The sequence below is a fragment of the Microcebus murinus genome, chromosome 14 (genome assembly GCF_040939455.1).
Source record: "Microcebus murinus isolate Inina chromosome 14, M.murinus_Inina_mat1.0, whole genome shotgun sequence".
NCBI classification, from domain to species: Eukaryota; Metazoa; Chordata; class Mammalia; order Primates; family Cheirogaleidae; genus Microcebus; species Microcebus murinus.
In genome coordinates this window covers 13,148,972-13,163,155 of record NC_134117.1, presented here as the reverse complement: position 1 = coordinate 13,163,155, position 14,184 = coordinate 13,148,972, and the positions used below count along the sequence as shown (strand labels likewise).

The 14,184-nt window shown below is 33.1% G+C and overlaps 1 protein-coding gene across 1 annotated transcript in view; it reads left to right on the top strand.

The window, feature by feature from the left end:
- CCDC172 (coiled-coil domain containing 172) overlaps positions 1 to 12,614 on the top strand; it is a 48,240-nt gene extending 35,626 nt beyond the window's left edge. The window contains exons 7-8 of the mRNA XM_012774727.2: positions 11,325 to 11,412; positions 12,276 to 12,614. Coding sequence (XP_012630181.1) covers positions 11,325 to 11,412; positions 12,276 to 12,311 — 124 coding nt within the window. The 3' untranslated portion in view covers positions 12,312 to 12,614. The remainder of the gene's footprint in view (positions 1 to 11,324; positions 11,413 to 12,275) is intronic.
- Positions 12,615 to 14,184: the final 1,570 nt, after the last annotated feature.

Here is a 14,184-nt window from a genome sequence, read left to right as displayed (position 1 = left end):
GGCACTTGGGTTGTTTCCACATCTTTGCAATTGTGAATTGTGCTGCTATACACATTCTGGTGCAGATGTCTTTTTTATAGAATGTCTTCCTTTTTATAGAATGTGTTCCTTTGGGTAGATGCCCAGTAAGGGGATTGCTGGGTCAAATGGTAGTTCTTGTAGCTCTTTGGGGTATCTTCATATTACTTTCCACAGAGGTACTAGTTTGCAGTCCCACCAACAGTGTATGAGTGTTCCTATCTCTCCTCATCCATGTCAACATTGTTTTGGGACTTTTTGATAAAGGCCATTCTCAGTGAAGATAAGTGATATCTCATTGTGGTTTGACTTGCATTCCCCTGATGATTAGAGATGTTGAGCACTTTTTCATATGTTTGTTGGCCATTAGTCTATCTTCTTTTGAAAAGTTCCTGTTCATATCCTTTGCCCACTTTTTGGTAGGGTTGATTTTTTCTTGCTGATTTTCCTATGTTCTATGTAGATGCTAGGTATCAGCCCTTTATAGAATGTGTAGCATATGAATATTTTCTCTCATTCTGTAGGTTGTCTGATTGCTCTTGTGATAGTTTCCTTGGCTGTGCAGAAGCTTTTTAATTTGATTAGGTCCCTTTTCTTATACCTCATGGCCTCAGTGTTATTCACATCCCAGTAGACAAGACGACTTTCCTTTCTGTTATTCCTAAATTTAATTTTGGGGGTGGTAAATAATTGAGATTATTTTTAATCTTTTAGATTCCAGGGGAAAATAAATCACAATCTTTTTTACTTGAAATTTGTTATGCTGATTTTACTCCTGAAAAATGAAAATGTAATTTCTATATGGAATATTTAGATGCTTTTTATACATTTGGAAAATGAAATAATGGCTGATGTTTGAAATTATAATAGTCATAAACACAAGGAGTGGTGACCTCAAGGTTTTAAATTTGACTATTAATTTATTAATAATTCAGTGTTATATTTGCTGGCTTAATTTTAAAGAAGTTTCTATACTTTCTAGGCTTCATATAAGAAAAGGAACCCAATTACTGAATCTTTGACAAAGTAAATGAAGCCTTCTTTCACATAAATCACATAGGAAATATGTCCACTAGAGCTGAACAAATGCTTCATATTAGCAATGTATTGCTTTAGGCCATAATTTTAGTAGATTGTGAGAAAATATTTGCAATTTATTTTTATGTTAAGTTTTACAAGAATAAAATATCAATCTCTTGGGTGATATGTGTGATGCAAAATGAGTTTCTGTAATGACAATCTGCTCATTGATTTTTTTTTACACTTTTAACAATGGTGATGCCCACTGGTATCATTATAGTTAATAGCGTAAGGGCTTCCCATACCAACTCCAGTTTTGAGGGTTTATCATTCAGTTATAAAAATTTGCCCTGGGTTAAAATTAAACACACAAAGTCTATTAGTGCTTTTTGCTTCACAAATGGTGATAGAATAAGTTTGGATAGAAAGAAACATCAGTCCATGTGCGTAGTCCATTCATTGCATATTAACAGTTATTAAATGATATGTCAGTATTTATCGATTTCCACTTTTAATTCATTGATACATGTACTTAATTCTCCTATTACTGTGTTTCATAAGAGTTTTCCCATGTGTAAAGAACAAAATCAAAGTACTGGGTGTAAAGATTTTAGGAAAGAGGACTATATCAGTCTTACGATTAGTGCAATAACATAAAGCTAATCATGGCAAGAAATTATATGGTATTTATTCAACTTCATCATAAAGGCCAAAATTAAGTTGATTTTATCCTTAAATTTTGGAGAGTAGTCTTTTTCATCTCTGTGTTCAAATGCATACTAAATTCTATAATAGTTGCATTTTTCTTGAAATTTCAGGTTTGATCTTTACTAGAGTGGATGTTAGTTTTATACCAGAATTTCTCAAACTTGGCATTGTTGACATTTTAGGTCAGATTATTCTTTGTGGTGAGGGGGCTGTCCTCTGCATTGCAAGATGTTTAGTAGCATCCTGGTTTCTACCCACTAGATGCCAGTAGCACCCCACCCACTTCCTAGTTGTGACAACAAAAATGTCTCCAAACATTGCCAAATATCACCTGGGGCTGAGGAAGGGGGATTAAAATAGAGTCCAGTTTAATACCAGTTTTATTTTAAGGTTGTTATCATTTACTTCTACTTTTATTAAACTTTAACCATTAAGAAAGCAATTATAAAAGAAAACTTTAATATTGGTTCATCTTTATGTGCTTATTTTTTCTACTTTTAGTAATTGGACAATTTTAATACATTTTATTTTGTTTGTATTTTGAAATTCTTTTATAATGATTATGGTTGTTTTTTTTTAAAAAAATTAGTCTTCAGGGCTCAGATTATTTGTTGGACTCTATCTTGATGTTATACATTAATGTAGAGAACCAGTGGTTCACAGTGGTTTAATGGTCTCTGCTTTAAGTAATCCTTACATATTTATAAATATGTTGTTTATTTAAAAGATTCTGTTTTGAAGAGTGTGAGATTATTAACTACTACACAGTAAAGCAGTTAATTTGTAAAATGTTGCTATGATTAACACTTAATCCAGAGGTCTGATTAAATTCATCAGAAGTCACCTGAAGTTTTGTGTAACTATGACTAAGCTGATTTTTTCATACAGTCTAGGAAGGACAGAAATAATTAAGATCAGAATTTTTAGAGGCAATAAGCATAATGATTAAAATTATAAACCCTTCTGAATCCTAGCTCTGTATCTTATTATTTTTAGTGGGCACAGACAAGCATTGAACTTGTCTTTGCCTCAGTCTCTACATCCATAAAATGAGGTTAATAATAGTACCTACCTCACAAGATTATGGTAAAATACAAATTATTTAATATATATGTTGTGGTTTGGATATGGTTTGTTTGTCCCCATAAAATCACATGTTGAAATTTGATCCCCAATGTGGCAGTGTTGGGAGGTGAAGCCTAGTGATGGTGTTTGAATCACAGAGATGAACCTTCATGAAGGTTGGTGCTTTTCTTGTGGTAGTGGGTGAGTTCTCCCTCTTGTGAGACTGGATTGGTAATTGGCCAAATGAATTAGTTCCTGTGTGAGTGGGTTGTTATAAAGCCAGGACACCCATCAGGTTTGGTCCTTCTTCACATGAGCCTGCACAAAAGCCCTCACCAGAAGCGGAGCAGATGCTGACACCATACTTCTTGTACAGCACGCATAACCATGAGCTAAATAAAACTCTTTGCTTTGTAAATTACCCAGTATTTCTTTATAGCAACACAAAATGGACTAAGACAATATAAAGTCCTTAGAGCAGTGCTTTGCACACAGCAAATGCTCTATAATTATTAGCTGTAACTACTTATGATTTCATTTTTATTTCATACTGTCCATGAGGATTCTGTGCCTTTTGAGCTGCTTTCTCATTTCTCCTTCTGCCTGTTCTTTAAGTGCCAAGACTCCCTAAAGGTTAATCACTGATTTGATTGTCTTCTTACTTTCTACTTTCCGTGAGCTATATCACCTTGTTCAATGGTTTTGATCATCACCTCTAGACGATTTGTCCCTAATCCCTCTTCCTTAATCTCCCATCCTGAATTCCCAACAGTCTAATATAAAAATAGATCTGAAATGATGATGCTCTGATTAAGTAAACAAATAAAAACAAAAACCCTTATCACATGTTCAAGGGCCTTCAGGATCTGTGCCTAGCCACTGTCTTCCTGGGTACCCTATACTACTAGTCCATCAAAGTATGATTTGTGATATTCCAAATACGCAACAGGCCTTTATACCTGTGTCTTTCTTCATCAGCTAAAATTTAACATAGTCTTCAAGGCCCAGCTCACATGTCATTTTTTCTGGGTTGTTATTTAAGTCTGAAATGTAGCAGGCATTTTTGACATATTCACCAATCTCACCATCCTCACCCTATCCCAATCCACCACCAAGTTTTGTTGCTTTTACCTCCAAAATATTTATTGAACCTTTCTACTTCTCTATGTCCATTGCTTCTACCCAAGTTCTAGCCACCACCCTCTCTCATCTAGATCTCAGTAAGAGTCTCTTTTTTGCCCCCCTCCCACTCTTACACCCTCCAATCCATTGTGAATTGAATCATGTCATTCCCCTTGCTAAAGTCATCCAGTGGCTTCATAATGAACATAATTGAACCTTAAGTCCTTAATGTGGCCTACATGATTCTTCACAGTATGACCTCTGACCACCTCTCTGATGTTATCTTCAACCATGATCTCCTCCCCACTCTTATCCTACAAACACTCCAAGCTTTCTTCCACCTAAAGACCTTCATACCTGCCTTGACTTCTCTTGAAATTATGTTTGCCACTCTGCCTATCTCCTACATGGTGGGACATACACCGTCCTTAGGTCTCATTGAAATAATTCTTCAGAGAAGTCCCCCTACCTTCCTTCCCTGTGATCTAAATTGTATAACCTCTATTGATCACAGTGGTTACAGAAAATAAATAAATAAATAAATAAAGTAACCTCTGGTATTTTCCTTAACAGCACCCTCTATTTTTTCCTTTATAGCACATATTCCATTTTTTAATTACATATTTAGGTATTTATTTTGTTAATGCCCCTCTCCACCGTATGCTCAATAAGAGGAAGGATTTTGTCTATTTTGCTCACCGTTGTATACTTATGGTCTAATACTTATGTACAGAGCTTGTCATACAATAGATGTTAAATAAATAAATAGAGGAATAAATGAATACAATAAATTGTGAACACTTTACTGTTCAGTTTTCTATGTTTATAGAGAATGTATTTAAATATGCTATATCATTAATCACATTCTATGAGAGCTATGTGTATCAGTCTATCCCACCAGACTGGGAACCCCTACACTTCTTATTCATCTTTCAGTCTCTGCATCTAGTACAGTCAAGGGTATATTGTGTTCAGTAAGTATTTGCTCCAGTAATTTATCTACATATAATTGAATTTTCACTACCAAAATGATAAAAGTTCTATATTTATTTTCAGTGTTACCTGCAAAGACATGGTATATTCTAACCACTGAGATAGTCCCACTTTGAAATGGAATTACTTTCACTACTGATTTTTTCTTCAATATGGAAAAAGCTTTGCTAGTTTAACCATTCTGGCCTCCCCTAAGCCCCTGACCCCCTTATCCTGAAGTGAGGAGGAGTAACTCAGCCCAGTTAGGGAGTGTGAGAGGGTAAACTGGGCCATGTGGGGCCCAGCCCCTTCTGTTTCCCCATCTCTTGGGAACCTGGCCTGCCTCAGTTTGTTCCATTCTGCTCATCTATCCCTTAAGTTTTATAGTGGCAGGATTCCATGAGAGAAAGCTTTCAGGCTCCACTACTACCTTTAATGGTGTGAGTTAAGTTAGTCTAATTCTGGAGTTCAATACTAGAAAACCTTTGCCTGCAGATATAAGCCATAGTTTCAGTATCTCCTGTATCAGTAGTAAATGAGATATTTTTGCCTCCCTTCTGCCTCCCTTATTTTTTAATTGATCATATTTCGGACAGGAAAGAAGAGTGTTATATATTGGGCGCCCTTAAGCTCCCTAAATCTATTTTTTTATTATTATTACCCAACCCCAGGGTTACCAAAATACAGTTCTTGATCATGATTTTTTATTTCCTCCAGATAGTAACATAATAGAGAACTTTAAACATTTCAAGCATTTTCTTTAGTCACAAAACTTCTTTCTGGCATGGTTATACATCTTGTATAACCAATATTTGTGCTTGTATAGTGCAACAGGAAGCTTGTTTCAGAAATAAATCTGCAAAGTCAACAAAATGAGATTTTCATTCTGAGCACTTAAAGATAGTTTGGTTTTGTGAAGAGCATATTTGCAATGTAAACTGCACAAAAGTTAATATATACCTGCTGCTGAGATACTTTAAATGCATTAATGTGAAGTAGTAAAGCAGTGCAGTGGCCTCTTCAGTGAAAAAGTCATTCAGTTAAGTTGGTCATAGAGGGCACTTTGATGGTCCTTAGATTTATATGAAGGCATAAATGCATTGTGGTATTAAAACACTTTCAACCTCTTTAAAAGATACACACAAACACATTTTTAATTTTACCGAATATGTATATATATTTAGAGGATGACAGTAGGCTATATTGATGGAATAAAAACTTCAAACACTACAAAGATATAAAATGCCAAATTCTCCCTTCTCATCAGCTTGGTTTGAGGCCCCCTAGGTGGGACCATTGTTCAGTTTGGTGTGTAACCAGTCAGGGTTTATCTGTTTCTCTGTGTCTGTATTTGTGCATGTATACATACATGCATGTGTGTGTCTGTGTGTTTAGCAAAAATGGGGTCATAGGATCACACTTACTGGTCTGCAGTTTGCTTTATTGCTTAGCAAAATATAGATACTTCCCACATTAATTTTTACTGATCAACTTAATTCTTCTTAATGCCATTGTATGGAGATGCCACATTTATGTAATGGTTCTTCCATTAATGGATGTATGAGACAGTTTCTAAATATTCACAATTAGACAGTTTTATAAATGTATCCTTAAATGATTTCATAAGTGTTTCTGTAACATTATTTATTAACAGAATGAGCATCATTTAGTAGAGTAATAGGAATTGTTAGACGTTTAGAAAGTAGTCTATATTTACTTCAATCTTTGTTTTCAACAAGAATTAACTCAAAGTGGACAGGTATAACAAAATCTCAGTTCTAAAGTTTCTGTAAAATACTAGTCAAATAATTATATATCTATACCAAATCCATATTATCTCTTTTAACATTTATGAAATATGAAAATCTCCATTTAATTCCAGGATCATTCTTAACAATGTATTTTGTTGGATATTTCTGTTGACTCTGCATCTTTTCTGGGAAAACCTCATCATTTATTCACTAACAGAAGTGTCTCTACAGCATTGATTATGTAGCCTCCAAGCTAATAGAGATCCCCTATTTTGTGAATTCTTGGCACATACCATAGTTATTAAAGCTTGTAAGTAAATACAGGGGAAATTTTGATGGTAGACTCAATCGATTATTTTAAAAGTTATATTCTGATATAAATGTACCCTAGATTTGTCCCCTAGATTTTGAAATAATTTTGTTTATTATACAAGCCCTCTACAGCATTACAGTGACTATTTTCTAAATTCATTGGTGTCATTGATGTAATAATACAAATTAAATGACCATAGTCAAAATTGGCAAGGGTGTGGTAAAGAGATGATACATACACTGCTTGTAGCAGTAGATATTGCATATACATGTTTGGAATATATTTTAACGTATATAAATTATTGAAAGCATCTTAAAAAATGTTTATGTCATTTGACCCAATAAATCCACTCATGAGCTCTACCTTAAGGAAAACAATTCTAAGTACAGAAGAAGCTTTATGTACAAAGGTATTCATAGTAATATCGTTTATGGTGAAAAAAATGGGAACAGCCAAAATGCTCTACCATAAATGAATGATTAAGTCAACTGTGGTTAACCATTTGGACTACTACATATTTACCTTAAATGGAATTAATTGGCATGCATAGTTAGCTGGGGGAAATGTATATAGCATTAAAAAAAATAAAAACTCGGAAGCAAAATTATATAATCACTATTAAATGGAAACTAAAGACTGCAATGAAATATACCTAAATTTTAATAGCATTTGAGTTTGAGTACTAAGACTTTGGGTGAAATTTGTCCTTTCAACTGAAATAGTAGCTGTGTACAGTTCTACAGCTAAAAAGAGTATGCTGTTAGTTAAGGTTTTTTATGCCTCTGAGAGGTAACTGCAAAAATAAATTAGAATGGTGTAGGAAATCATAAAAATACATGGAACATAAGTTTTGTTTAAACTAAGTAGCAATGTTGGCTCATCCTGGTCATTATTTGATGATTCAGAGAAAGGTGACAATAACCAATGCAAACTGCCCTTAGTTATTGTGCAGTGGGTGAGGGAAGTCCTTCTTGACTCCTGTGGGCAATCAGTCTATGCACTGAAGCGTGAGATCTGCTTACCATTATATTGCTTTGGCTAGCTGCAAATGTATTAATATTCATATCATTATCATCTAGCCTTTTAAAGCTAGCAACAGCAATCTTTTCTTTAAGTGCAGATCTAAATTCTACAGTTTGATTATATGCTGAATAGAAAAATACTTCCTATAATTTGCTCTGAATGCCCTCCTTAATTTCAGTAGTCATTCATTCTTATTATTAGGTAAATAAAAGGGAGAGTGGTCACCACCCAGTTCTGATGGAAATGAAAGATCTTACAGAATCTGTAGTCCATCTGAACTGAAGAGGAACATGGGCAAGTGGTGGGAAGAAAGATCTCTATTATTTTATTTGAAAAATATAAATATATTAAAATGAAGTCTTATGTACTTTTTAATAGCAGCATACACAGTATATTGCAACTCTGCACTTAACCTTCCACTTACTCTTTAAAAATATTTATTAAAAGATTTTTTATGCATATATAAACATCTAAGGCTCAAAATTAATAGCTTGTTCTCTCTCCTAATTAGGCATTTCTTTAGAATTCCTACTTACTATTAAATTCCTAAAAGTTCAGAACACAATGAACTTCACATTTACAGGTATGCACTATATAATGACATTTCAGTCAATAGTGGACCTCATAGATGACCATGGTCCATAAGATTATAATACCATACTCTTACTCTACCTTTTCTATGTTTAGATACACAAATACTTACCATTGTGTTATCATTGCCTATAGTATTCAGTACAGGTAACACACTGTACAGGTTTGTAACCTGGGAGCAATACCATATACCTACTAAACACCTAGGTGTTTAGTAGGCTACATCATCTAGGTTTGTGTGAGTACACTTTATGTTTGCACAATGATGAAATCGCCTAATGATGCATTTCTCAGAATGTATCCCTGTTGTTAAGTGGGACATGACTGTATAGGATATTGCTGCCCCATCCATCCTTATTATCAGTATTATATTTTTCTTTCCTAGTTGATCTTAAAATAATATATGTAAACCCTATGTACTTTCTGAAGTACAATGAGCACCTGGAACTAAACTAGAATATGACCAATAGCTTACATTAGCTATGGCTCCTCTTTTATCCCATGCTCCCTTCCTTACCTCAGTTGTCATTAATGTCCTTTGTTATATTTCTTCTTCTTGTACATGTGTGTTACATAACTTATTTGATTCATTTTTTGACTAACATGTAATTTTCTTTACTGCATTATATAATTATTTTAATTTATGCCATATATTTATATATTAATATAATCTATCATATATATGTATGCTCGAACAATCTATTGGTTATTTTTTATTGTTTTTGAATTTTGTAAATGGTATCATACTGTCTGGGACTTATTTTTTATTCAACGTTGTTTCTAAGATTTGCCTATGTTGGTGAGTGTAGATATGTGAATATACCACAATTTTTTCTCTTTTTAATGGACATTTGGGTTGTTTCCAGCCTTTTGCTATCACAGGCAGTGCTAATGTCCACAGGTTGGTGCACATGTGCAAGAGTTTCACTAGGATATATGCCTGTTGGAATTGCTGAGTGTAGGGTATGTTAATGTTAAACTTCACAAGATAACAACAGACTATTTTCCAGAACGATTAAACCAATTTATACTCCCATTAGCACATTCCTAAATCCTAAAAATATCACAAAATAATTTTAGAATTACTAGCTTTATGCCTCCACTAATAACAAACCTACTTTGTAATTCTTATTGTCTTACTACATATCCCACTGAAGGTGTATAGACTACTGTGTTCAAATATTACTCAAATTAATTACTTTTTATTTTTCTCTGTGATTATAAATTTGAAATGTGGTTAGGTTTATTTGTTTCTCTTTAGCTCAAGTATTCTTTTGTGTCAAATTTTAGGATTCTTTTCCTCAGCTTCATTGATTAAATCTTATTTGATGAATATGTAAGACATCAGCATAATCAAAAGTATATAAAAAACACACCCAGGGGATTTTCATTCTATTTTGTATCTATTCCACTGCATTTTCACTCACTGCTATAAGTAACCATTTTCACTAGTTTCTGGTCTCTCCTTCCTATGTTTCTTATTACATAAATAAATGGATAAACATATTTCTTTTTCCTTTTTTTTTTTTTTAAGATAGGGTCTCCCTTTGTTACTTAGACTGGAGTGCAATGGCCTGATCATAGCTCACTGGAGCCTGGAACTCTTGGGCCCAAGCAATCCTCCTGTCACCATGACTGGCTAAGTTTTTAAAAAAATTTTTGTGCAGAAAAGGTCTCACTATATTGCTGAGGCTGATCTCAAACTCCTACCCTCAAGTGATCCTCCCACCTTGGTCTCCCAAAGTGCTGGGATTGCAGGTGTGAGCCACCATGCCTGGCCAAAAATAATGAAATAATAATGAAATACTCTAAAGCACAAATACAAGAAGCTCAGAGAGCCCCAAGCAGCATTAAAAAAGAAAAGAAAAGAAAAAAAGCAAACATGTATACACATCATATTTGAACTTCTGAAAAACAAAGATAAAGATAAAATCATGAACGAAGGCATAGAAAGAAAGGATATAAAGACACATTACACACAAAGGATTGAAGATAAGAATTATAGTAGTTTTCAGGTGAGAATCAAAGAAGCTAAATGTTTTACCCAAGTTTATTCAGCTTATTAATAGCCAGGACTAAAACAGAGGTCTTTAGACATATTAATAGTGCTATTGTTTTTTCCCAGGAACCCATGTTGCTCTTTTAATTTTCATATATTATTAAGTGTCTATTATTTATTCGGTATACCTTATTTTTCCTTATGAAAGATTTCTTTCTCAAAATTTTATATAAGCCGGGCGCGGTGGCTCACGCCTGTAATCCTAGCTCTCTGGGAGGCTGAGGCGGGTGGATTGCTCGAGGTCGGGAGTTCGAAACCAGCCTGAGCAAGAGCGAGACCCCGTCTCTACTATAAATAGAAAGAAACTAATTGGCCAACTAATATATATAAAAAAAAAATTAGCCGGGCATGGTGGCGAATGCCTGTAGTCCCAGCTACTTGGGAGGCTGAGGCAGTAGGATCGCTTGAGCCCAGGAGTTTGAGGTTGCTGTGAGCTAGGCTGACGCCATGGCACTCACTCTAGCCTAGGCAACAAAGCGAGACTCTGTCTCAAGAAAAAAAAAAAAAAAAAAAATTTTATATAGTGTTTATTGAATTTTAGATAATTGAAATTTCCAAATTCTTTGGTTTTAACTTGAAATTCTGATTATAGAAGCTACAAACCTGCCACTCTCTATGCAATAAAAATTTATAAAACAATGTATTATTGAACTAATAGGGTGAATTTTTACTTTTAAAATAGACTTAAAAAAGAATTAGAACTTTATAAGGAAGATGACTTGGAAAGTGTTTATGAAGCTCTCCAAACAGAAATAGAATTTTTGGAATTGGTAAGCCATCGTTGATTATTTTATTATTATTATTTTATTAGTATTATTTTATCTACTGGTAACAATGATTTTACTGGTATTCATATCATTGAACTAGTGCTTTGTCCCTCTGCAAAAAACAAAAATTAATAATAAACAAAACTAAAGTCAGGATATAAATCCATGAAGTGTTTTCAGTTCCTGAGGAGTTGGTACTACATAAAACAAATTATATTCAAAGAGAATATGTACAATTTCAAACTAAGTTAAAAAAAATCAGATCTGACCTTGCAACATTTCCTTCACTGAAACTGTTATTAGAGAATTAATGCACTGAAGGAGTTTAAGTATCATAATGCTTAAAAGCTTTTTGTTTTTGATAGGCATAAATTATACTTTTATTATATTTGATTCTAAAACTTTCTTATTACATATTTTTATGATCTGAAAAACCTTGGATTCAATTATTAGAAACTTATTTTCTAATTGTGTAGGAGCACTTTAAATTGCTTTAACCTCTTACTTTGGTTGTTTATAAAATGAACACAGTATTTTCCATGATCTAATTTAATAGAAGACATACATAGCTTTAAAGTATGTTAAAATATACTTTTAAATTTTAATTTGATACATTTTATTTCATGTTTATTTTCAGTAAATTTTTTTTGCTCAAAATGTTCTAATAGGTGATATTTGAATTTATATTTTTAATAAAACATTTCAAAAATATAATTCAGAAATGCCCAGAGTTACTATTCTGCTAAATTTAGGTAAATTTTATGTAATTCTTTCATTAAGAATTTAATTTTCCTTATAAATATAAGGAAATATAAATATTAATATTAAATATTAAGATAAATAATTATTGTATGTTTTCTTTTCAGACATTAGCACAGAAAGATCTTCAGAAAAACAAATAACAGACAGAATTGATCAACCATCTGAGATCTGATCAAAGCATCTTAAAATCCAATCTTCGTGCTAGATGCATAAATGGTACCCATTACAACAGATTCTTGTGGTTCAGAGTATTCAAAGTTGTTGATATCTAGAATTTATTAGCACTTTAAAATAATAACATTTTTGTCTTGTTGCTCACTAGAACTTGAAGGGTTCTTATGTGGTTTGATTTTGTTTCTAAGGGGAATGGAGAAGTAGTAGATATTGTGTTCCCAGGCTTCTTGTATACCCCTGATCCTTAAGTGGATCTATCCTTTCTGATCCACACTTTTCATTCTTTGTTGTAGCTTACCATAGGTCCAAACACATATAGGAAGAAATGCTCAGATTATTGACCCAATTGTGTTGGTGCCATTTCTACCAGCAGAAGTACCTACTAACAAAGGTGCTTACTTTCATTTTAATCCTTCTGTAATTATAAGATGTCTGTTGACAGAGGTCCTCTGAGGCCTTTCATCTGCAAAAGCCAGTTTTCTCTACTTTTCGCTATGTGTCTATAAAGTCTGGGGCACCTGCAGCCATTTTCCAGGAGTTTGTGCCTGCCAGTTTTCTTCCTAATGGCAGTGTTGGTTAGAATGAAATAAGTTATCTCCTGGGGAGGTACATAATTTCCTTATAGCCATCAGGATTCATTTTCTCTGATGGCCTAAAACACTGTAACTGTAAACAGCATATTTATGGTTGGATCAAACTTGGTATTGCTACCAGATTTCCAGCATTACTTATCTTTTTGCTGTTACCACTCCTGACTAGATAGAAAGTCTGTTGTCTAAAATTTAGTATATTGAAATGGTTTAACAAGGCCCTAGATTGGCATAGGTCAGGGAGGAAAACAAAACTTACTTGGGGATATATTTCAAAATACTGAGTGCTAAAGTTAAAACCATGTTTTTTGAGTGTGTTTGTAGCTGAATTATTGTCAAATATGAAATGTTTACAAATGCCTTATATCTACTGATGTTAAGGTACAGTAGTTAGGTATATCTAAGTTTCAGAGCAGAGCCTGTACAAGCCTTATTTCAGAGCAAATCTTATTTTGACATAGCTTTTTTGTATAAGTTGTTTTATACTCTTATTTTTTAAAAATTAGCAAAGTTAAAACCCTCCTTTGGGATGTGTAGCAATTGCTGTCTGTTTAAATAATTTGCATTTTCAGAAGTAATTTCTATTTTTATTTTTTAAATATTTAAATTAATAATAAATTATTTTTGCTTAAGAAGAAAAGATTAATGGTGCCAAGGAATTGCAACTTATTTTATATGCAAATATAGAGTGGGAAATGGTTATTATTGGGATTAGTCATGACTTCAATTCTGTCTAAGACTTATGAATCTCTATTATATCTATATATTGTTAATATGCAGATTGAGTTTTCACATAAAATGTTCTTCACTTACCAGTAATTTTTGTTCATTATTGGTTTTGTAGCTAAAATATTAATGTGAACTAGAGATCTGCCACCTATTTGTATAACTACCACACAATGGCATATATATAGAATAAACTATTACTCATACAACTGTTCTTTTACATGTGTGTCATATAGATTATCTGGATTAAATATTCAGTAATAGAATCAGGATTCATATGAATTGAATTTGAGAAAAAACTGAGGGTTCAGTATTTTCATTATTTCAAAATCCTTAAAATGCATAGTTTAAGATTTAAACTAAGTTTCATATAATCAAATGAATGATTATTTTAGCATTGCATGTAGAGTAATACAAAGCATTATCCATGTGATACTTATCAAAATAACTGGAATTATTAGAATCAGTGTAATCAAAGGGTCAACTTCCTGAAGCCAAGTAAATACAGCAATCAGTAGAAATA